A 26,168-nucleotide genomic window follows, 5' to 3' on the forward strand; every position below is an offset into this window, starting at 1 on the left:
TTGCTTTGCTTTTTTACTCACAAGCCCAAAGGCAGGGAAGGTTAACTTGGTATGGGATATTTTGTCCTCCTGATTTTCAGTGCTCCAGGTAAGCATAAGCAAACATATCACTGTAAAGATGATTGCAGCTTAACTAACATGGACTTTGATACTTAATCAATTCATTGCAAATATGGGGATTTAAAAAAAAAACAGAAAATCTTTTGGAGACATGATTCATGAAAAAAGAACAAAAGTTCATAGACTATTTATCACTGTCCTTGGTGAGCATGAAACAAAAATGAAATCCATACAATATTCTATCAAACAGAAAACAACTGAGGACAAACAGCAGTTGCTATAGAATCAACCGTGTGTATGCAACAAAATCATTGACTGGCTAGAGCAAAGGTCAAAGTAAACACCACATGTAGGATTGTAATAGAATACTACTGTGTGGTAAGAAATGATGAAGGAGCTGGCTTCAGGCAAACCTGGGAAGACAGGTTTGCTCTGATACAAAGTGAAGCAGAACATTGTACACAGTAACAACAGTACTGTAATAATAATGTACTGGGAAAGACATATCTCCTCTGATCTGTACAATGACCAACAATGCCAAAGGACTCATGATGAAAAAGGCTGTCCGCCTCCAGAGAGAGAGCTGATGACCCGAGTACGAATTCAAACTTTGTTTCATTTGTCTTGCATTTTTCCACCCTAACATGGCTAATGTGGAAATGTTTTGCAAGACTTCATATGTGTAATGGGTACCTTATTTCTCACTTTCTCAATAGGTGGGAGAGGGAGAGAATTTGGAACTAAAAATAAAAATAAAAAACAACAAAGTACTAAATTAGAAGAAAGGCCAGAAGTGAAAGGCCAGTCACTACTATGACTGCTGCAACTATAAACCATGAGTTTAAACAAGTTGTCAACTCCAAAATAAAACTGTCTACAATGACTGCTGTTTTCTTGAGAAATTTAACAGATGTAAAATAGTCACCATAACACAGAGGCTGCAAAAGCCGAGAAATGACACTGGTTAGCAAACACTTAATCTCCTTGTCAAGCAGAGAGACAGGGCAGCTCACTGGCAAAACCCTATAGGAAGATGTCAGAAGAATTTGTGTAACAGCAAAAAGCAACTGAGGAAAAAATGAATTTATACAAAGCTTGGTGTGACATGTACATAGGTAAATTGGATTAACCTCTGTTCATTTGTTGATGACATACACAGTAAAATAATAATAATAACTCATAGTAAGTTTGTGAGGTAGGTAATGAAATTATTGTCCTAAGTTTCCAGATGAGAAAACAGAAATCCAGAAAAACTGACTAACATAGAAATAGGATTCAAACCCAGGTCTCTTGACTAATCCATTTTTTTCTCCACTACACTTTCTCTTTATTTTAAATTGAGGGAAAGGGGAGAGGTTGAAAGAGAGTGGGGCTATGGGTGGTTAGCAATAATCATTCCCCCCCACAAAAAGAAGGGCCACTGAAGCATTTTTTTTTACAAGCATAAGAAGGAACAGAAGGAAATTCAGAAGGAAGCATATATAAGCAGGACAGTTTTGAAAGTTAGTATACAGAATTATTTACGTGCTTTTTTTTTTAAAGAAAGTGGTATTAAATGGAGATTCACACTTTCATATTCCAGCGCTTAGCATATCACCTAGCAAATAGTAAGCACTTAATAAAGAAATGTTTAGTGACTGACTGACACATACAATTTGAAATTGGACAGATCTTTTGTTTGTATGGGTTATATTTATGAGCTTTTACCATATTAGAAATTAAAATATCTCAGTACTATTATGAATACTGTTTTGACTTGGAGACCTTCAGGGGCCCCCAGCCATACTTGGAGGACTTCGAGGCATTCTAGTCCAATCTCTTAATTTTATAAACAAGGAAACTGAGTTCCCAAGAGGTGAGTGATTTACCTGAGTTATAAGTGGTAGTGCCAGGATTTGAACCAGGTCTCTAATTGCAAATCTATTCTATAGTCACTCAGGGTAGAATAGGAAAAATAGATCCATCAAGAGACTTTACCTTATGGGAAGGTCTTTAAGAGTATGAGTTGATAGACAACCTGTAGAATACATAAGGCCTATCATGGGATGAAGCAGACAACCTCTGGAACCTCTCTTAGTTCTAAGCTTCTATGATTAAACAAATGGTATAGAAGTAGATCAATGCTTTGTATAAAAAGTAGGAAAATACATTTAAAATATCCTAATAATCTGAAAAAGAACAAGTAAGAAGAATCTATTCTACTTAGTATTATTTTAATTATTGCAAAGGATTCAAGGTCAAGGAATATAAAGAAGGGTATTATAGATGTTTGCTCACATACTTTGGGCTCTGTACCACTGTGGACATTTTTCTAACATAACATTATTTTCTATCACCTTTGTTTTTGCATTTCAGGTCAACAACTGTTATTATTACTTCTGTCTCTTTAAGAAGTAACAAGTACGTTAATCATAAGCAAATACATACCAGGTCGGGAATTCAGTACAACTCTTTGGACACGCATCACTATGGTCAGGCAGTAGACCTACAAAGATCTATCTTCAGAGCTCCCTAAAAATTCAAAACCAAAGAAGAGTTTCAAAACATTACCTACTAACAATCATGAATGTAGCACTGAACCAGGCGACCTTTGGTCATCAATCAATCACCCAAGAAGGGCCTCCTCCCATCAGTGAGACCTCATGAACAGTCTGTGGCCCTCTACCTCTTTACAGAGCCCCAACAGTAAAAGAAATGCCTTGTATCATGTTTAGGTTACCAACTGAAATAAGGGAGCATATGTAGTATTTGTTCAAACAGGGACTGCAGGCTTTGGTCTTCTCAAAGCCTCCTCAACTGAAAAACCCCAAATGACATTTCCTTCCAAATATGGTCATTCTATCCAATTATACCAGTAATGCCTATAAAAATCATGCCCATGGATTATTAATACTTTCTTTGGGTAGGAAGTCAGCAGGCACCAGGACATCACAAAAATGAAGCTTCCTGGATTCATAACTGAATTAGCCACCTGTGTAAAGTCAGCGTCAGCTAACTTGTTGGAGTATACATATTTACATATGTTATGATACTATAGATATCATATATTTACATAGAGTTAGCTTCCTTTATTACAGACTAGCATGTGAGAATGAATGTGTATAAACTGTAAAGCTAAAACAGCACTGTTTGAGGTAAAAGCTCATAGGATTGTATTTTGAGTTGTCTGATGGATCATAATCCATCGATAATCAATAATCCGCCATCTACTCAGAGAAGGTGATACTGGTGGGAAGTCAGCATTAGGAAGAGCTGAGAGGACAATTTGAGCTTCAGCCTAAGATGGGACCCTCCTGGCTCACTTTCTCCATTATATGCTTTCAAAGGGAATGTTACCCACTTGGCTATTCCTGAGTCTGGTTATCAGGTGGATTTGATACTGCATGATTGGAAAACTAAATTATTTGAATCCAAACAGAGCTAAGGATGTTTTATCCTCTCAAAGTTTGGACCTAAATCTAGTCCCTGCTTTATATCTGGGCCATGTAATTTTTTTCTGGCAGATTTGTGTCTTCCAGACCATGGGCCATTCACCTACAGTTGGTAACAGCAAGTACCAGCCAATGTCCCCATCGTTCCCTGGATGCAGCCTGTGCTTGGTTCCAGTCAAACTCCTCTTTGGGACTCACAGATCTATACCCCTTGTCAGCAGGAAGCAGTTTCAGAAGCCAAGACCTTCACTCCTTACTCCAAAAGAATTTGGGTCCCATTTGTTTGAGGGGGGAATGATGGGGTTGGGATATAGACCCCCCCCCCCCAAAAAGGAAAAACCCTGGACTTTCCCACATGGCCAAATCTGTGGCATTGGCCTGGGACTATAACCTCATCAACTGGCCTTTCCTTGTAGCTACACTCAATCTCCCAATTCTGTTACCCTTAACCTACCCTAGCCCTGCCAATGGCCTCTGGCCATTTCCCATAGTTAATGCTAGCTAGGCTCCAATGTCCAGGTCCCAGGAGTCCTGTTCAACCCAGTTTACTGTCCACTCTCATTCACATCTACTCCTAGATCCTTCCTACAGTCTTTCTGAATATAAGGTCCATCTTGTCTCCATTGAGATGCTTAGATTCTTATAATCCAGCCACTGCTTACTCATGTTCAGACTCCTTAAAAGTCTGCCCAATATGATGTATATTCTAATAACCCTTGTCTGTGGCTGAAAAAATAAAGCAAAAAGAATACTGTTTATTTTACACACACACCCCACATATATACAAATTTTCAGTTCCACAGGAAAGTTTCTAAATATAGGTCGTACCTCTGGAGCTACTCCTTGCCTCTGGCTCATACCTACAGGTTTTCTTCCCAGGTGTGATAAGGGCAATATTCTAAGGCCCCACTCCATGTAGATAAGGTTAGTTGTTTTTTTTTAAGGTATTGTAACTGATCTTAACATTTAATTGGCTCAGGCCATTGACATGGTTCCCTGGTGTCCCCAGAACAAATTTCTCCCTGCTCTCTGATGCCTGACTGGGGGACCACCATGCACAACATAGATATGCTTAGCTAAATCAACACAGTGTACTTCAAAATATCCTCCACCTGCTATGACTGAGTAAATCTCCTTTTCTTAACTGTCAGATTATCCATGAGTGTTTCAGTTTTCCAACATCAAACATGAGGTACAAGAGCAGTCTGATAAACTCTGGCCTTCAATACCAGGGCACAATTACCCCGGTTAAGACACCATGCAGGTAGACATTTCTAAAATGACAGCTTCTGAGCTAAATGCATTCAACCATTCTTTTATCATAATTAGGTCAAAGGCATTCACTGTTTGGCATAGTAAAAACAGTACCTACAAAACATTCCTCCATATAAACAGTAGAGAAGCACACTTAGGTCCAAGACAACTCACATCTTACACTACTCTTCCTAGGATTCAACTATACAATACCCAGTATGATGAGACATTTTGATAGTCGAACACCTGACAAGGTCTAATTAGAAAATCAGGATTTCTTCATTCTGAACAAGTTATTCAATCCCTGGGGGCCTCTTTTCTAAATTATAAAATGGACTTAATACTATTTACTACATGGGGCTATTTTAAAGATTAAGTGAGAGAATGTATGTAAAATGTTGATAGAAAATATAACCTAGTAAACCATAATTGTGGACATCTGGATTGTTTCCAATCTTTTACTGCTGCATCCTGTCTGGGCTACTTCCCAAACATGTTACTTGTGGGTTGGAGCCCCCAGAAGACAGCTGTTATCCCCATAGGTTCTAGGGTACCTAGACACTATAGTTCATGAACCCCCAACTAATGTTCCCAGCAGTGAGCCAATTCGCACAATTAGCTCTTAGCAAAGGCATTTACTAAATAGGGAAATTAAAACTCTCCTTGTAATATGTATATTGTCAATAGAAAGGGTGGGCACAAAATTCTGAGTACAATGTAATGAGGCACACATGTAGGAAATACATGTGGTTAAGTCAACTAACTCACAACTGCAGGACTATTACAGGTCCCTGAGACCCTCTGTCTTTGTAGACTTCCCACAAAGCTATATAATGGATACGTAGACAGTGATCATGCCCATCCCCCAACTCCCTTAATGTTTTCTCCAGAGGCAGTTTTAGACTAGAACTCTAGAAATGGCAAACTCTATTTAAAGCCCCCCAGAGACATGACCCATTTTCAGCCCAGCCAATCACATTCCCTTTCAGATTCACTCAGAGAAAGGTGTTCACATTTTGTAAAGGGAATACTGAGTGCTGTTAGCAAGATATTTCAGTACCTCTTTTATCTACTAAGGAGTCCTCTATGTCCTCTATGACATCAACTACTATTATTACAAATAGCACTATTCTGAACATTTTTGTACTAATTACTTCTTTTTTCTTTCTGGTTATTTTCTTGAGATGTGTTCCTAAAGTAAAATTATTGGGTCAAACTCTAGGAAAAAGTTTTACAGCTTTTGTTACATACTGCCAGATTGCATTCTTAACTCAACCATATTCTCACTAACATTGACAGGCTTTTAAAATTGCTTTTGATGATTTAATAGGTAGATAATAATACCTTAAGGTGGATTTGATTGGCATCTCTTTAATCCTGAGTGAAATTATGTATTTTTCTGAGTGACTTATTGGTTAATTTTTAACAGTGGTAAATGAGCTACAGCACCTACCCAACAGGGCTCATTGTTATTCAGTCCTTTCAGTGGAGACTCCATTGGGGGTTTTCTTGACAGAGATACTGGAGTGGTTTGCCATTTGTGTCTCCAGCTCATTTGACAGGTGAGGAAATTAAGGCAAACAGTGTGAAGTGACATTCCTCGGGTCACAGAGCTTGGAGGAAAACAATATCATTATTTAGGAGTCAACAGTTATGGAACTTCATAATGTCAGGATATTTCATTGTCAAGCGGGAGATTACTTCATTCCAGCCAAGAAACAGGCTTTCTCTTTCAAGCACATATGATTGCCATCTTTACTCTCTGTGTCCTCTCCCCACAAGACTGGGCATGCTGTTAATGGGTGGATCAGAATCTAGTTGTTTATGAAGCAACAAAAAGTGACTGATTTTTTACTTTTCCTTTAAAACTGTTATCTCCTGTGTCAAGTGGACTGGAAGTGAAAGCAGGCTAGAGACAAGAGAGTCAGGAATCAAACAGAAGTCTGATTTGAAAGTGAAGAAAAGGGCTTCCAAACAAGGACACATTGGCAGAGGCCGGCCCTAGTGGAATGGACCTGAGGCAGTGTGAAGAGATCTTTTACTTTTACCTGTGGCTACTCAGTGAGCTGTAGCCCTGACAGTGAGGATAACAGCAACAACGGACAAGTTTGATTCATAGCAGGGCTTCATTCATGACCAGAAACAATTCTGAGATCATCCAGAGGGTGAGCGTAAAGGATTGTTGTTATGCCAAGCTCAGCACATAGCTTGCTTGCTGGACCTTAGCTCTGGAAAACAAGGTGTCTCCTAATATCTTGACAACTGTGTTATATACACATTATTTTATTCCTCTGCCAGTGTGTGATTTTATTCAAATGGGGTCACAGATTGTCAGACACGACTGAAACACAAAAAAGCTGTATAAAACCCTACATGTATATCTCTTTGTTGGGCTTCTGGCCAATGGTCAGCTGATGCTAATTAAACTTTATCTTCTAGCCTGGCCTCCTGTTTGGACCACCAATCAAAGGCCTCAAGGTAGGCAGAATTACACCCTGGGAGGATTTCAGGAGCTCTGGATTGAGGAATTCCCCATCACTGTCTTTCCAGTATTCTTGCACTCTACTCCCTTTCCTGCTCCAGTGACGGGAGCCTGCTAGCAGTTCCTCTGATAGGATGCTCCGATCCCCCCACCGCATTTCTGGGGCTGTTACCCCAAGCCTGGCACGTCTCGGACTTCATCTCTGCCTCCTGGTTTCCCTGGCTTCCTTCGAGTCTCAGCTAAAAGGTCACCTTCCACAAGCCCTCCTAAATACTATGGCCTTGCCTCTGCAACTACCCCCAAATTATCCTGTATGTAACCTGTTACTTGTTCTGCATGCTGTCTCTTACTCCCAGTCTTTTCTGGGAGCTAATTAAATGCAAGGACACATCCCCAGCACTTAACACAGTTACTGGCACACGTAAGCGCTTAATAAATGTTTGTTGACTCGATCTGGTGCAGGGCAAAAGAAGAATTTGGGATTCCTAGGGCCCGAATTCAAATCTCAGTGGGGTCTTGGGCAAATCATTTCACCTCTCTGACGCAGGCAAGTTATGTAACCTCTGAGCCCCAGTTTCCTTCTTGGTAAAATGAGGGCAAGGGTTAGATTCCACAGCCATCTCTAAAAGGTCGCTTCTAGCTCTGGTTCCAGTCAGTTCCTAGAAGTATTCCACCACATACAGACCCCTGAAGGCAAACAAGTGCCCTGGGAACACAGCGGATCAGGGAGCTGGGGCAGACCTTAGGTGGCAGAGGACGGGGAGGCAGAGGTGCAAGTCGCCCCACCGCCTCCCCACGTCATTTTCCGGGTGTGTAAGTCCTCCAATACAGTTATTCAGTTCTCTCGCACTCCCCCAATTTGCCGCCAGGGCCTGGGTTACCTTTAGGAGGAAGGTCTTTCTGGGAAGACAGAGATGCTTTAGAGGCAGGAACCTCGGAGGTCTTCAGCAGATACTAAAACCGCTTGCCCTGAGCATGCGCATGGCTCCTTCCTCCCCTTTCCAGATCCAGTCCAGAGTAGGGGAGTATAGTTTTCCTAGTGGGAAGGGGGCCAGTCCTATCCTACAGGAAGCCGTCCTAGTAGCCCAACTTTAAATTCTTAATCTTTCAAGGGCACCTGCAAAAGAGCCCTGGACCTGGAGTCAGGAAGATCGGAATTGAAATATGACATTTAGCGCTTATTATTAACTGAGTGACTCAGATCGCGTCTCCATCTCTCTGTACCCTGATTGTCTTACCTGTGAAATAGGAGAGTAATAGTATTGAGGTCTAGGGGTGCTGGAACCCAAAATTGAAGGGAAAGCAATGCTGGTCCTACCTCGAATTTGATCCAAGCCTTCTTTCAGCCAAAAGCAAGGTTTATTAGAACCGACTAGGTGCGGGAGATTTTAAGAATCCACCCTTTAGTGGACTGGACTAATCCTTTTTATAATGGGGATGGAAGTGCCAGTAGGCTGGAGGAACTGACTGGGAGATAACAGACAAGGACCAGGAAGGGGATATCGCAGGCCTTATAAGGTCTTGTAAAACCAAAACAACTTTGACATAGGATGAGGGAGCTTGTTGCTTACAAGATAAGGAGGACTTTTATGGTATTTTAAGATAAGGGGGAAAGGAGTTTAGGACAGGAACCCAAGTCACTCAGGAGGTGCCTCACAAAGTAATGGAGAAGAAACACTTAATATTCTTTTTAATCCTTAGGGCACCTTTGTATCCTCATTACTATAAACTATCTTTTGTGCCAAGTTTTTTGTCTCTGTAAGGTTAGAGAGAATGAGTTCATGTTGCAGGTGACCATACCAGGGCATGAGATACTCTGCTCCCTTTTTGAGGAACCAAGGGACATTTTGCCATAATCCACGTTTTGCCCTTTTCAGGTTAGAGACCCTAGGATGTGTGGCATTGAAAATGGAGAAGGCGGTCACTAAAAATCCGAGGGCACATACCCCAAGTCTTTGCAAGGTATTAATCATTGGGTGGCCAGGATAATAGTTTTGGGGTGGTGGTGTTGGGTCTGAGAGGTTGAGACCCCTCAAAGACAGGAGTACAGGATGGGGTATATAGGTATATAGCCTGTGAGAAGAGACCAGTTGCAAAATCAAGTCATGCTAGTGTGAGGAGTAGAGTTTGGCCTCTAGACATCCTGGTCAGGAGATGGCAATCCCCAAGACTCCCCTTGGGTTCCAGTTCTTTGCAAAAGTGCATAGCAATATACTAGGCTGAGATGTCAGCTGAGCCCCAAACCAAGGGCAGGGGTGACTACAGCCACGCAACATCTAGCAGAGTCCAGTGGAGACTGGCAGAGACTATGACTGAGATTGGCGGACATCAGTCCTCCAGTAGCCCTAAAGCATTGGAGGCATGAGTGGCTGCCATACGCCTTAGCCACATGAGTTCCCTATTGTATCCTCTCTTCCTCTGACGCCAAGTGTATTCAGGGGACAGGATGCCCGAGGTTTGTGGAAATATTTTGTTGTCACTGTTCCTACTATGCTTTTCAGCAAATACTTCGTGCTCTCTCCATTCATTGTGCCCCTCTGACACTACCACAACCCTGGGGACCATCTCCAGTCATGCTGATCTATATCTGGCCACTGGCTGGTGACTTTGCACAGCCCTCCCTCACTTAAATCCAATTCACTTGCAAGTCAGGGCATCACCTTCCTGATGTCATGGTCCTCTTCTAGAATGAAGGACAAACCACAACAACCACAGCCGTGGTGCAAGCCCTCACAACCTCGTGCCTGGACTGTTGTAATAGGTTTTTAGCTGATCTCTTTGCCTCTCTCCACTCCAGCCCATCCATCCTCCACTCAGCTCTTAAGTTGATCTTTCTACAGTGCTGTTCTCATCATGTCACCTTCACTCCAACCACTCGGTGAACTCCAGTGGCTCCCTGGGACCTCCAGGATCAACTATAAAATCCTCTGTTTGACTTTTAAAATCTTTCATATAATTTATCCCTTTCCTACTTTTCTAGCCTTCTTGTACCTTACTCCCACATACTCTAAGATCCAGTGACACTGGCCTTTCTGCTGTTCCTGGAATCACACATCCCACCAGGAGATTCTGGGCATGTTCTCTAGTTGTCCCCCAAGCCTGGAATTCTGTTCCTCCTCACCTCTCCCTCCTGGTTTGCACAGCTTTCCTCCTGTCTCAGCTAAAATCCCAATATCTACAAGGAGTCTTCCCTGAATCCCCTTAATACTAGTGTTTTCCCTCAGTGATTATCTCCAGTTTATCCTGCATGTATGTTATTTGTTTATGTTTTTGTTCTCTCTCATTAGATTACAAGCTCCTTGAAGGCAAGCATTGCTTTTTGTTTTTTGTTTTTTGTTTTTTTGCCTTTCTTTCTTTGCATCCTCAGACATAGCACAGAGTCTGCCACTTAATATCTGCTTGTTGTCTGACTGCTTTAGGTATGTGGATACACAGAATACCTTGGGTATTCCCCCACAGGACCCAGCCTTCAAATTTAACCTCAGACACTAGCTCTGTGACTCTGGGCAACTTACTGCCTCACTTTCCTCATCTGTAAAATGGAAATGAGAGTAGCACTTACCTCCCAGGATCATTGTGAAGATTAAATGAGATATTTGTAAATCATTTTGTAAACTATAAAGTGCTATATAAATGCTGGCTATTTTTATAAATTAATAATACAGTGATTTCTTCTGAAAATGCATGGAACATTTCACATAGATGAAACGGTATCTCTATTTTTTTTTAAAGTAACAGAAATCTATTTTCTGCCCCTCCCACTTGGGGGGAGGATGGAGTGGCACAAGAAGTTGCTATACATCATTATAGTAATTATATATATATATATGTATATATATATATGTAATATATATTATTCTCCTATTTATCAATTTGATCTGCATCATTTCATACAAGTCTGTTGAAGACATCCAATAAACAGTTCCAACCGACAAATTCTCTTTACACTTAGAACAAATATATTCTCCATAGGGTTACCTTAACCAATAAATTTAGTTAAACATTTAATTCTCAGACTGATGATTTCATTCAAGGAACATTTGTTAAGCACCTACTAAATCCAAAACACTGCACTAGTTCTGCCAATAGAAAGACAAAAACAAAATAATAACTGCCCTCAAGAAGCTTATATTCTACTAAGGGGATGCAGCAAATATACAAAGTACAACATGACGTAAATTGAGGACAAAGAATTGGCTAAGAACAGTGAAGGTATCACTGAGGTTGAGACACCCAAACTAAATATCAAGCTGAGAAGTTTGTATATTATCCTGGAAGCAATAGGGAGCCACTGAAGATTTTTTTAAAAATTTTACTGATGTGTTTGGTTTTTACATTACACTTACAGCTTACTCCCCCTTCAAGAGACAAAGTAAAACCAGTAAATTAAGTAAAAATAACAGTAGTTTTACTTAATTGACTTAAAGGGCAACTACTTAATACAGTGGACAGAGTGCTGGACCTGAAGGCAAGAAGCCTCAAGTTCAAATTCAGCCTCAGACACTAGCCCTGTGACTCTGGGCAAGTTACTTAATTTCTGTCTGCCTCACCTTCCTCATCTGTAAAATGGGAATGAGAGTAGCACCTACCTTACAGGGTTGTTGTGAAGATAAAATGAGATATTTGTAAATCATTTTGCAAGCTATAAAAGCACTAGATAAATGCTACTTATTATAAAAGTTAATGATTTCATCTAGAAGTGCATGCAACATTTTACATCTGTGAAACAGCATCTCTGTTTTTAAAAAAAATTTATAGAAATCTATTTTCTCCCCCTGCTATCTACCACTCACTGGAGAAAAAAATTTTTTTCTAACCTTCCCCCAATCTACTTTTCCCTTTTTCGCCTTCCTATCTGTATTCCTGTTGAGTTGAATCTATTTCTTTTTCTTTTTACAATAATAATTCACATTTATTGAATACTTTAATATTTTTGAAGTGCTTTGCTTAGATTACAGGTATTATCTAGGGAGTACAAGCACTCTTATTGACCCTATTTTGTAGATGAGAAAACCAGGCTTCTGAGAAGTTAGATGGAATGACAAGGCTGATCAAGGCACGCATAGCCTTCAGCCTCCACATTCAGCTCGATGGGGTTCCCCAGTCACTGACCAGTGCCCACGTGCTTTATAGGGCCACAGACAAAGAAGGCATATTGCCAGCAAAAGCCTCACAATTATACATTACTTCACCCTTATATGTACTATGACTGCCCAGTAGAAACTGTTTTCAACCATGACCATGAGAACTCATATCTAACACCTGGAAAGTAGAGATTGTTATGGCTATGGATCCTGGGAAGAAAACTCTAAGAAAGAATAACAAAAAATCCTCTTTACACACACTAAACTTCACCTTACTTACACATCTACAACACAAGGCTGTCGTGGTGATTAAATGAGATAATATATGCTTAGAGAGAGGAGAGTTGATGAGGACACCCTGATTTCCCCCAAGCCCAGGTGATGAAATCACAGATGACACAGGGAAAGGAACAGACAGAAGGTGTTAAGATCTTAAATGAAATGTAAAGCAGGACTTAAGATTCTTACCCTTTTAGGAGGTTTGAAGAAGTTTTCTGATTATTGCTGATGGAATTAGAGGGAAGCTAAGCCATTGGGCTAGCCAATAATCAGCCATACTCTCAGGACCATTTTTTCTCTTTTTTAAAAAATTAATTTATTTTGATTTATCTACAATCACTTCCATAAGCTTTTGAGTTTTACATTTTTCTCCCCCCTCCCCCCCAAGACAGCTTGCAATCTGATATAGGCAATACATATACATTCTAATTAAACATATTTTCACATTGGTCATGTTGTGAGTAAGAATTAGAACCAATACATAGATCCACAAGAAAGAGGAAACAAAACAAAACAGAAGGGAAAAAAAGAGCGAATAGTATGCTTCGATCTTCATTCAAACTCCATAGTTCTTTCTTTGGATGTGGATAGCATTTTCCCTCATGAGACTTTTGGAGATGTCTTAGATCCTTGCATTACTGAGAAGATCTAAGTCTATCAAAGTTAGTCATCATATAACATGGCTGTTTTCTCAGGACCATTTAAAAAAATCAAGATACATTCTAATTGTAATACATTCTAAGCAGTCAGGACAAGAAAAAGCTCTGAGGAATGTGAGCCCTTGAGAGGAAATCATTTCTGCTCTGGAAGGAGAGGAAGCAGATTTCTCTGCGGGTAATATAATGTCCCTTGAGACATGATATCTTACAGCAGAGCTATTCTAACAGTTAACACCACATGTTGCAGGGAATGAGCCCAGGTAGTAGAGGCAGAAGAGAGCTCTGATGAGTGTGAACTTTGGGAGTTGAACTTCAGAGAGTCTGACTGAGTGACCTGATCAGCACAGACACGGAGCACAAGAGGAGTAGTATCAGAAGGGAAAGGACATGGGGGCCCTGTAGTTTTGTGTTAGTTGCCATAGCCACATGTATTTGCTAAGTGTGTGCCTCTCTAGTGGCATATTCTATATATAAGCTCACTTTTCCAAAAAATACAATGGATACTTATAGGAGAGTACAGCACAGGACTGTGGGGAGAAATGCCTTGCTACTATTGTTCATATAATGCCATCTCAATGAATGCCTTTGCTTTGAGGTAATTGCAGCTACAGGCTGACTATTAAAGCCAAGTATACCAGTAGGGGCTTGTGAACGATAGTTCAAGGACCGTGGACCCACAAAGTATTTGAATACCAGCTTGTTGACCTCCTGGTGATCTAACCTATGAGTGTGAGTTGGGGAAGGAGGTTTACTCTAGAGGGGGTCACTACCTTGTATTTAAAGCATTTTGCAAATTTAAATACTATATAAATATTAGTTGTTATTGTTATTATAACTCATGGCATCTAGCATGGAAAAACACTCTGTACTGATCCAGGAGTCCTGGAAGTTCTGTCTGGCAGCAAAAGGGTCTGGGGTACATTCAATGCTATCTAGGAATGTGTGGAGTATAGTACGGAGATGGTATGGATTTGAAAACAAAAAGATAAGTCAGGAGGCAATCATAGAAGTACAGGCAAGAGGTCACAGGTGTGGTGGCTGACTGAGGTTAGTACCAAATCAGTAATGAGCAGATAGGAAGTATCCAGTAACTGAACTAAACATATAAATCACTCTGTCACCTTAAAGCTTTGACCTTTTGTGGTCAAACATACATATGTTTCCTACTGCTGCCTTTTACTGTATTTGGTATAGAGACAAACTAGATCAATTTTATTTCCTCCTAACTCAGACATGATGATATCAAATGGTTTAAAGTTTCTTACCATAGGACCACTGTGTTCCCACAATGCTTTGGGAACAATTGATCTCTGTGCTGGGAAGAGGGCTTTGAACATCTTGTACCAGCAGACCATATGTGAGCATGCTATGTAGGAATATCACTGAGGTGTGAAGTGTTTGGTTTTTTTCAAATGGACAAGCAGGACCAATTGTTCAAAAAGAGCTTTTAAAAAATTACGAACTTAAACATCAAATAAAACACATTTCCATATATGGAAGAGAACATAAGAAGATGATTGTATATGAAACTGGAACTGCAGGTCTCTATTATGTACATGTTGCTTTTCTTTTTAAATATATAATCAACTCAACCTGTAGCTTTCAAAAGCTATCCTTTTCTTTTCTTTTCTTTCTGGCCTTCCTTCTGTTATTTTCTCTCCATTTGTAAAAGATGACTCCGCAATTTCTCTTTTCCTTTCTTTTTTTCTTTTTATTTTTTTGGCTATCCTCCCTTATTCTCACTCCCCCAAATAAAAAAGAAAAATAAAGCCCTTATATCAAATATGCAGAGTCAAACAAAACAAATTTCCACATTAGCTATTTCTAAAAACATTCAGCTACTTCTGCCTCTTAAGTCCATCAAAATGTGAATTTCAAAAAACAGCTCTGAGAATAAGGGGAAAGAGGAAATATGGGGAAGGAACATGGAAAAGCACACTGGATTCAGATGCAGAGGACCCAAGTTTAAAAGAGTGAATGAATGAATATTAGGCATTTTTTGAACTAAGTGCTGTATTAATGCTGGACATACACATAGGAAAACAATACAACCCCCTTGCTCTTATTCCGATACGAGACATGTTGCTTGCCTTTCATTTTTGTTTTTTAAGGCAGTTGGGGTTAAGTGACTTGCCCAAGGTCACACAGCTAATAAGTGTCAATAATTTTTGGTTGTTTGGGTTTTTTGCATGTTTTTTAGTGAGGCAATTGGAGATCAGTGACTTGCCTAAGGTCACACAGAGAGTAAGTGTCAAGTGTCTGAGGTTGAATTTGAACTCAGGTCCTCCTGACTCTAAGGCTGGAGCCCTATCCACTGTGCCACCTAGCTGCCCCCTTGTCTTTCATTTTCAAAGAGTACCAATGACTTCACAGGTGATGGCATGCCCTCTGTGTCAATCAGATTTAAGGGAGGCAGAACTACACAAAGTTGTCAGCCTCACTCTTTCTTCCTGAGTCAATGAAGTCCAGTGCCTTGACAAAAGTCAGGACGGATGGCAATGGCCCAGGAAATAGTGAACGACATTGGCTTCTGCAATGTCTGACCAAGCTCTAAGTGCTCCATAGTGTCTGCTTTAGCCACTTTCATGGGCATTGGAACAAACTGTCCTCATCTGCCCATTTTACCAGGGGAAGCCTTCACATGCTTGGGGTAGACATCCCCCTAACTTACCAGTGGGTTAGAGACCTGTCAGTTACCCTACACCTCTTTTAGCCTGTCTGTGAGATGGTTTTAGTGGAGTGTGGCTGCTGCTGCTGGGTATGCTACAGCTTCTTGGAATCACAAGTGAAAATTGGGTGAAGGTGCACACCAACTTGGACAGGCAGCCCTGAAAAGTGCTAGACAAGCTCTCACACCTCCCACATATATGAGGGGTTTCAGCTACAAGTGAAATGGAAAGGCCCACTGATTTTTAGGGTGCAGTGGCAAAGTAGATAGTAATATATCTTTCTTAATATCATTTATATTGATAAAACCATATCTGTTTCTATGTTAAACCATTTGACAATGCCAGGGAAGTTTAGTAGTGGGAACTTTATTCATAAATCCTGCCTCTATGCCTAAAAATTTAAAAAGGGGGGGGCAGCTAGGTGGCGCATTGGATAGAGCACTGGCCCTGAAGTCAGAAGGACCTGAGTTCAAAATCCAGCCTGAGACCAAACACTTGACACTGGGCAAGTCACTTAACCCCAATTGCCTAAAACTTAAAAAAAAAACTCCAAAAAGAAAACAAACAAATAAATAAATACTGCCTTTATCACTTGCTACCTATGTGACCTAGCTAAGCTTTCTGACTTGCAGTTTGCTCATATGTAAAATGAGGAACTAGAGGACCTTTGAAGTCTCTTCTAACTCTAAAACTGTAGTCTTATAAGCTTCTAAGAAAATGCCAGGGGAAGCTAGCTGGCGCAGTGGATACAGCACTGGCCCTGAAGTCAGGAGGACCTGAGTTCAAATCCTGCTTCAGACCAAACACTTGACACTTACTAGCTGTGTGACCCTGGGCAAGTCACTTAACACCAACTGCATTGAAAGAAATGCGTTCTGTGCTAAGCACTGGGTCCTTTCAGTGCTGTTTTGAGGTTGTTCTACCTCTAACAGTCTTGGGCTCTAAGGGCCATTTCTAGAGCCTGTTGCATACTTTATCAACTGGTACTAGTTTCTTATGAATATCGAAGTTTCCTTTATCTAAGACTTTTGGTTAAGTATAATTTCCTATAATAGCTCTAGTTTCCTGGTTAATTACTTAAGTTCCTGCAAAATCCCAAATATCAAGTTTACTTAAGATGAGCAACCCCTATAATATTCTTGCTTTTTTGAATAATTTTAGAAAGCATGTTTATTAAATTGTTTTTAAAATCTTCATAGCAAAAAAGTATATTGAGAATTTTTAAAAAAAGAAAATGCCTAATTTACTTGAGATTTTTATATACCACTCTAGATGTACTACTCAGGTGTATATATAGAGGTCACTGAGGCATTTTACAAAGGAAGAGAAGAGAATATTAGGAACAGCAGAAAGAAACACACATACACAAAAACTCAGAATAGCTTTGAAAGCTACAGGTTGAATTAATTATCTATTTAAAAAGAAAAGCAAGCTGTCTCTATTGGAGATCAGCAGTATCCTATTTGGAATTTTTGGTATACTACCTCACTGGCTTTGAGAAATTGGAGTTTTTCCCTTCTCCTCCCATCACAACAGAATTTAGAGCTGTGGCAATCCTGTGGCAGACATGGAGTTTCCCCAAGCCACAAAAGTCAAGACTTTGAACACTAGGCAGAAGTGTCCTGCTTGCTCTGGACAGACAGACCTCACCCTGTCTTCCCAAGGAGGAGCAGCATCTCTAGAGCCTTGTGGGGAAATGTGACAGCAACTTAAACAACAAAATATGAGACCATTCCTGTATTCATCTGATGGCTAACCCATTACAGCCAGGCTTCCTCTCTAGCTCACGGAACTGTGAGGAATTCAGACCTCACAAGTGTGGAAGTTGGATTGTTTTGGGGAATGGGAATTTAAAGCGTTTCTTCCTAATAAGAACAAAAATCAAATTAATATTTCCATTGCTACTGAAAGGATGTGTCAATCAGCTTCATCTCTGGCTGCTTACACTGTCCATGTGATTTCCATCCCATTACTCCCCTGTATGTATTGTCTCCCTCTATTCAATGTAAGGTCCGTGAGATCAGGAAATGTCTCACTTTTGTAATTGTGTCTACAGAGCTGGGCATATGGCAAGCAATTAATATAGGCTTTTTCATTCTTCAATATATTTTCCTAATTTTATCTCCTTGAATTAAATTGTCTTTTTTCTCATCACTACAATGTTGTGGGTGGTTGATTACTCCCTGGTCATGGGAAATAAATTCAAAGGGATTAGGATTCAGAACAACAAGATGGGCAAATATGAACCTGAAACAAGTTGTGAGAATATAAATGTTGCACTGGGCTCTTACACCAATAAGGTCAGGAGCTCAGATACCTTTTAGCATAGGATTCTGTGAACTCTAATATGGCATTGCCTAGCCTGATGCTTTTCTGGTCATGATCCCATACAGTGGTATTAATCACCACAGAGCAACATATCACAGAATAACATGTTCTGTTATGAAAGGGAAACCTTCATCCTGATGATGAATTATATGTCCATGATATAACCTGATCATTCTGAAGAGGAGGCTCTCTTTTGAAACAGAAACTTAACTAGATTTTGATTCTTAGATAGATCAGTAACCTCACCTACACAGGTGCTCTCTCCATGAGAGAGCATGGGTTTGCAACCCATCCATGCCTTTTCCTCTTCTATAATTCTTCCTGATGTTTTTCCAAAAATCCCCCTGACATATCAACGGCTTTCCTCTATGCCCTTCAATATTTCACAAATACTAGTGCAGCACTCAGGTGTTCTATCCCTCTCTATGTGACTGACCCATTTCCTTTTCTGATAATATATTTCCATGGAAATAGCTTTTATGCCACTTCTTGCACCCAAGCCGTTGCTGGCAATACACTGCAGCCTGCTCATACTTGCTATGCCTTTTAGGTCACCCGCAATTTTGTTTCTTCACAGTTCTATGATTCATATTTATATAGCTTCCATTCATGTAAGGGAGCAGCTTATGATCGCTGAAACAAAGATGTGAAAGCTGAATTACTATATTATTCAGTGACTAAAAGCTAGCATGGATTCATCAAGAAAGGTCATGGGACCCAACCCCATTGTCTTTTGTGATGGGATTTCTAGACTGTTGGATCAGAGTATTTCAACAATATATTTGACGCAGTCTCTTGGTATATTATTATGGACAAGACGGTAAGATGAGGGCTGAATGATTTATTACAGTTCAGTACATTTGAAATTGGCTAAATTACCAGGCCCGAAGAGTCATGATTAATGGACTAATGTCATCCTTGAAGGGAATCTCTATTATAGTGCCCTAGAGAGCTGACCTCTGTCCTATTTATTTCAATTTTTTTTAATCAATGATTTACTTGGATGATGGCACAGAGGACATTTTTACCAAATCTTCTAATGAAATAAAGGTTGAAGGTGTGGGTAACATCTGGGCAGCCAGGTGGTGCAGTGAATAAAGTGTCATGCCTGGAGTGAGGAAGACTCATCTTCATGAGTTCAAATTCAGCCTCAGAAACTGTGTGATCCTGGGCAAATCACTCGACCCTTTTTACTTCAGTTTCCTCATCTGTAAAATGAGTCAGACAAGGAAATGGCAAAGCACTCCAGTATCTTTGCCAAGAAAACCCCAAATGGGGTTACAAAGAATCAGCCATGACTGAATAACAATACAATGGGTAACATGTTGAGTGACAGAATTGGTATTCAAAAAGATCTCAGGGGGCAGCTAGGTGGCACAGTGAATAGGTCACTGGCCCTGGAGTCAGGAAGACTTGAGTTCAAACCTGGCCTCTGACACATAACACTTACCAGCTGTGTGACCCTGGGCAAGTCACTTAACCCCATTGCCTAGACCAAAAAAAAAAAGGATCTCAAGGTGCAAGAAAAACAGGCTGAAACTAATAAGGTGAAATGTAATAGGAATGTCCCATTTTAATATCTCCATTGAGACCACTATTTTTTTTAAAGGCAGTTGGGGTTAGGTGACTTGCCCAGGGTCACACAGCGATTGAGACTACTCTTGACCTGTATATAGATCACTCTCATAGATGGGAAAGTGGACATTTAAGTTAGTAGCTGTTATTATTTCTCTATTTTTCCTTTTTTGGTGTGGGGGGAATTAAATAATGTCCAGGGTTTTTTTCCATGCTTTTGGTATTTTTCCCTCCCTCACATACCTCGATTGTTAATGCTTCAATGTCCTCACAATTGAGTTGTCTCCAGCACACACCTCCGGTGCATATACTTGATCTAATCCTGCTTTTCTTGTCTTTGCTCTTTTCAGTGACATTTCTCCCTCCCTTCTTTGCACATCTGGGACTCTGATATCAGAGTTCAAGTATGGTGGTTCCACTGTCTTCGAGCATTTGAGTAACAGGAACATAAAAAAACCAATGATTTTCTTGCAGGAATACATAACAAAGGCAGAATTTATAACCAAATAATGAGGGTGGTCACCAGCTCCCTGGACTGAATGTGGACCTTTGTGCTTTGCCACAAGTTGATTTTCATGGCAACTCGGGAATCCCTAATCATATCTGTTCCTTGCCATAGTTGTTCCTTGTGTGGTCCCTTCTACCACTGGTGTTATGTTAACCCATGGGAGATTGTATCCTTGTGTGTATGGGAAAACTTTTGTTATCACATTATATTGCTAAGCTGTTTAATTAATGACTTTTTCTTTGCACTGGTATGTCCTCTGATTGACTGACAAAAGAAACACCTTGATGGAGGCTCATGAACTATGTTTTGAGTGGATGCTGAGTTTGAAGCAGTCTCTTCCTCCCAGCTCCTCATATTCCTTTGGAGTCTCACAAAACAGAATCCCTGGGATGATTTTAAGGGACACAGCCAGACTAACAAGTAGGGGCATAACAAGAGTTGGAAGGTATTTTCTAACTCCAAGGCAGATGGGACACTAGGATCAGGGAACCTGAGCCTAGCAAGAGGAAAAGCAATTAAAAGCAAAGCCTTAATTTTAGCTTTACAGCATCTGCTGACTTTTCCTTGCCAGTTGGCTGGGGCACATAGACCTGTCTTATGACTGAAGGAATTTAGCCCTTTGCTTTAAGGAAAGACTACTTATTAGTCACACTCCAGCAGAAGGTAGCAAAGAACAGCAGGAAATCCAGTGAGGCTGCAAAGCTGAAGACCAGCAGAATCTTACTAGAGACGCCCAGCACCAGCAGATGATGCATCCAGTAGGGGAGGAGTCCAATAACAAAACCATTCTGCGGTGGACATGGCCAGAACAGAGACTTACAGCAGAGATAACAGAGAAGCAAATGTCCCATGTACAATGTAAAAAGCAGCTTACCTAATGACATAACCAGAGAGCACTGGAAGTATGGATTTGTCCTGGTTACATGTGGACGGCACCCCACTATCTGTGTTCTTGGTCAGATCTGTTTTCTATGTGAGTTCCCTCCACTACTGATGGTATGTTGCCCTGTGGGAGACTGCATCTTTGTGGGTCTGTAGAAATCTTGGTTATCACATATATTACTATGCTGCTTAATCAACATCTTCTACTTTGCACTAATATATCCTCCGGTTGACAAATACATTGATGGAGGCTCATGAATGAATGTTGAACATACCCACAGCAATGCCTCAAGCCTGAGGTAGCATTCAGGGACTCCTTGTGAAGAGATGTTTCAAGTGCTACCCAGACAAATGAATTTGAAAAATAAATAGCCAACGGAATAGGCAAGGCTTGAGAGTTTGTGTGAAAAACAAACTGAACAATAACTAAGTATTCTGGTATTCTTCAAAGAAAACATAGGTCAACAATGTCTTGACAATTCCCCCAAAACTAATTTGATCTGATGGCTCATTAAAAGAAGTACACGAGGGTGATGTTTCCATTGTACAGTACTTTGCCCTGGGTAAGCCACAACCAGAGTAAGATGTGTAATTCTATCTATTATATTTTATAAATGACTTTGAGAAGCTGAAATCTTTCTAGACAGTAGGGTAATCAGGATGGTAAGGGGACTAGAAACTGTGGAATACTGCATGAGGTTAGATGGGATATAGCTATACTCTAAAACTAGAGGTAGATTTTATTGATTGAATATATTATACAGATCTAATTGCATGCTTCTATACCTATACTACTTCCCTTATTAATAACATAGAAAAATGAGGCTAGAAAGACACATTAAGTTTTTAAAATTACATCGGTTATTATCCTAAGGAAATTGTTACTCTTATGTTGTATGGAAACTACAGGTGAATGTATCTTATTTCTATAGTTTCAAAAAGTATAGTTTTATAGCTTATATAGAATGTTTAATTGGATCAAATTTAACTTTTCTTAGATTAATGGGTCAGGTTTTACCAAATAATATTAGAAGGGGATTTATCAAAGTAACAATTCCTTTTTAATATCTAAGAATTTAAGGCAGGATTGAAGCCAGTTCTTACAGCGTTCCAGGTCCAGCACTCTATACCATGCTGCTTCTCACTTCAGAAGGAAGTTGGACAGAATATATTCCAGAAAGGGGCCCAGATGTATGTATTTGTGTCTTTTAAAATAAACAGCCAAAAGAAAACTACATGTCACAGTAAGGGAGGCATAATTCATCTTATGTTAATTACAGTGCTCCTTTCTTAGTATGGCCATACTTAAAAACAATTTCCTTGCTCCCATAATTATGCTGTTATTTCTCAGCACAGATCCATAAGAGTTCCCTGTCCAGAAAAAGGAGAAATGTGTGTATCTCTACCCAGAAAGGTTTAAAAGGATATGAAATTGATCAGATTACAGACACTTTACTATGATACACTATGATCTGGTCCTCTTTGAATATCAGGAAGGACAAGGCCACTAGATTCTGTGAGTGGAACTTGCTGGGTGATGAAGGTCTGATCCTGGACATTGCAATCATCCCTGAAATAAAGAATGGTAAGCCTGAGCCAGACTACCCCGTGTTGAGAAGTGATTTAGAAGACAACAAGTTGAAGCAGCAACAAGAGCAGATAACTTTTTCTGAGAGATTGCCTGGGAATAGGAGGAGAGAAGATCTTAGAGGATAAGAGCTTGAAAATATGGAAGAAGCTACTGAGGTATGGGGTTTTTCTTTTTATAAGGATAGGGTAGATACAGATGGATTTTTAGGCAAAAGAGGAGGCTGTAGATTGGGAGAAACTAAAGGTTAGAGAGAGGTTCTGTGATTTCTTCCAACACTGTTTGGCAAAAGTAGGACTGTAGGTAGATGGTAGGAATAATCCATGGTTGGAGTTTATCAAGAATAAACCATTGAAAATATATTTCATATGAATGTACATGTATAGCCTATATCAGATTGCACACTGTCTCGGGGAGGGAACAGGGGAAAGAGGGAGAGAAAATTTAGAACTCAAAATCTTATGGAAGTGAATGTTGAAAACTAAAAATTAATTAATTAATATATTAAAAAAAGAATAAGCCGTGTTAGGAAAAGGAGCAAGGAATTCAAGTGTAGTCGTTGAACTGGTTAATCATAAAATTGAACTTGGGAAGGGAGGAAAAATGAAACCAGAGCCTGGGAAATAAGAGGAAAGGATGGACTAGAAATCAATGTGAGGACAAAAAAAAAATCCATTTAGGATGATTCCACACAAGGAACAGAGATAGGAAACAGAATACTAAGTTCAAAAAATAGCTAATAGATCAGTTTGGCTAAAACAAGGAGGGTATGAGGGGAACTAACATGAAAGAAGTCTGAAGCATGGGATCAGGCTTTGGATTAAGCATGGGAGGTGGTTATGAGCATGCTGGGCACCCCCTGGGAAAGCAGGGTTTACATCAGGGCTCAAGAACTACAGCAGAAGTGGCAGAGATAGGAGGGCAAGCTGGCAACACCACAATGTACACACTGGAGCAAATGCTGAGAGCTGAGACAAAGACAAGAGGCAAACGATGCGGAAGCCACACCAAACACACACAGAACAACTGCAGCCATTCAAGCCGCTGACAGGAGCCCTGCAAACACGCTTTCCCATCCTTTGCTACTTTCCCACGCTCACTTTCTAAAGAGAGAAACGAGTTTTTCCCAATCCTTGTTTCTTAAGAGTTTGTTCTGCTTTTTGTTTCACTTGTTTTTGTTTTGTTTTGTTTCTCCCAAAACAGTTATCTAAGAAAAAAAAATTATGGTCAACCATTACATTACGGATCTATGTGTTTAATTACTAAATGCAAGTGAAGAAGAGGTGAAAAGTGGTAAACACATACAGAAAAGAGAAGGAGGTTTTAAACTGAGATGTGTGTGTGTATTATATATGTATATATGTATATATACACATGCACACACATACGTATACACATACATGTGTATGGGTGTATCTGTGTATATTCACCTTCCTAGCTGAGGGGCTCAGGCTAAACAAAAGAGATTTGATTCATATGTTTATAGCTTCCCCAAAACAGAAAAAGATCAAGTAATTCTGGTCCATCCCAGACACGAAGTGAGTTGGGAAGACCCATTGGTGAGAGGTTTGTAAGCAAGCTGGAGTTATCTTTAGCACTGGCCTCAAGCATTTCCTTTTTACATGTTGTTGTTTTTTTTCCATAAGTTTGAAAGGAAAACCATTTCCTCAGGGATCAGAGCCCAAAAGAGCACTAAGTTAAAACTCACAGGAAAGGAGGCTGGAAAGGAGAAGTGGCACCCACATATGGGCAGTGGGGGACTGGGGGGATCGAGAGTGGGGAAGAGGCAGCCAAGAGGGAGTAAATAGTTCCCTACTCACCAGCAAAGTACCTGCCTACTCAACTATTAGAAGGGTACAGGTTGCATCCCCCAAGTAGAATGTAAGTTGGGTTGCATTAAGAGGGGAAGGCTTCCAGAAATGGGAAATCATTCAAATCCCACTCTACTTAGCCTACTTCAGAGCTCTTCTAGAGTAAAAATATCATGTTCAGTTTTGTGTTTCAATTTAAGAACGAAACAGTAGAGGTTGTTAGACAAAGTACTGAGGCAGTTAGATGACTCAGTGGACAGAGCGCTGGGCCTGGTTGTCAGGAAGACCTGAGTTCAAACCTGGCTTCAGACACTCACTCACTACCTATGTGACCCTGGACAAGCCACTTAACCTGGGTTTGCCTCCATTTCCTCAGCTGTAACACCTACCTCCCAGGGTTGCTGTGAGGATCAAAAGAGATAATATTGGTAAGCTTAGCACAGCACCTTGGCACATAGTAGGTGCTATATAAAAATGCTTGCTATTACTGTTGTTATTATTAGGTAAAGGTAAAGTAAATCCTGAAGTGTGAGGTCTTCCAGATGATTCTGTTTGAAAATGACATTGTATCGATTTCATAAAGTTCCATCTTCCTATCAGCCCCAATGATAACAACAGCCACACAAAAGAATGGATTGACAATTCACACGTGAAAAGCCAAGTAAGTGGATGAAGAATACATGTTGCCTATAAACACACAATTACAGATGGGCCATCCACCAAGTTAGTCCAGTACTTGGACAGGCACTGTATGCATATGCAGATGAGCAACGAGTTGAGTAGGAACAGAGTAGATTGGATAGTATTTGGGAAACAATTAAGTACTATCAATGATCCTAAGCACTCCTCTAACAATTAAAAACATCTCTTTAATACTCATCCCCAGTGATGAAACACCATGATTTCAGATGAATCAAAATTATGGATGACTCAAAGGGCAATGGGGAAGTAAAGAGTGGATTTTTAAGTAGGCTGCCGCATATATTCTTCTGTCTATTATTGCTTTATTTTTTAAAATAAGTTTTATTGATGCCTTTCGTCAGAGTCAATTCTGGAAATTATTTATCTTCCCCCTTCCAAATTGAACCTTCCCTCTTAATAACAGAAACTAAAATGGCCATTCTGACAGCGTGTACAACATTCTCTGCTCATCATCTCCTGCCTCTCCCTGAAAGAGAGGCTTGTATTTCATTATCTATTCTCTGGGAACATTTATGCTTTTCAGTTACTTCTTTATGCTTCCACTTAGCGACCTGTGTATTAACATCATTGTAGTTATTACATGTATGGCTATTTTGCTTCTTTTTATTTTCCTCTGACGTTACTGAGTTCCTTGCACTTGTCAGTTCTTGCTGCACAGTAATATTCCATTACATCCATGTATCAGTTGTGCTGTACCATTCATCACTTGATGAGCACACGCTTTTCTTTCCAGTTCTTTGCCACTACTGAGTGCTGCCATGAATATTTTAGAACTGTGTTTCTGTAGTTGACTAGTATAGGTTTTTAAAAAATATTTTATTTTCCCCCCAATTACATATAAAAATAACACTTAACA

The 26,168-nt window shown here is 40.0% G+C and overlaps 1 protein-coding gene across 5 annotated transcripts in view; it reads right to left on the reverse strand.

Moving 5' to 3' along the window:
• Window positions 1-26,168, reverse strand: part of LOC110208345 (prostaglandin reductase 2-like) — a 544,334-nt gene that overhangs the window by 24,647 nt on the left and 493,519 nt on the right. For 3 of the 5 annotated variants that reach the window (XM_078151485.1, XM_078151486.1, XM_078151487.1), the window contains exon 2: window positions 2,488-2,571. In XM_078151485.1, coding sequence (XP_078007611.1) covers window positions 2,488-2,524 — 37 coding nt within the window. In that variant the 5' untranslated portion in view covers window positions 2,525-2,571. Of the gene's footprint in view, window positions 1-2,487; window positions 2,572-8,108; window positions 8,177-8,545; window positions 8,644-26,168 lie in introns of those variants that run through there. The other 2 variants (XM_020986317.2, XM_020986318.2) reach the window with 2 other exon arrangements.

Source organism: Phascolarctos cinereus, unplaced genomic scaffold, assembly GCF_003287225.1.
Source record: "Phascolarctos cinereus isolate Bilbo 61053 unplaced genomic scaffold, phaCin_HiC Scaffold_3;HRSCAF=262, whole genome shotgun sequence".
Lineage (NCBI taxonomy): Eukaryota > Metazoa > Chordata > Mammalia > Diprotodontia > Phascolarctidae > Phascolarctos > Phascolarctos cinereus.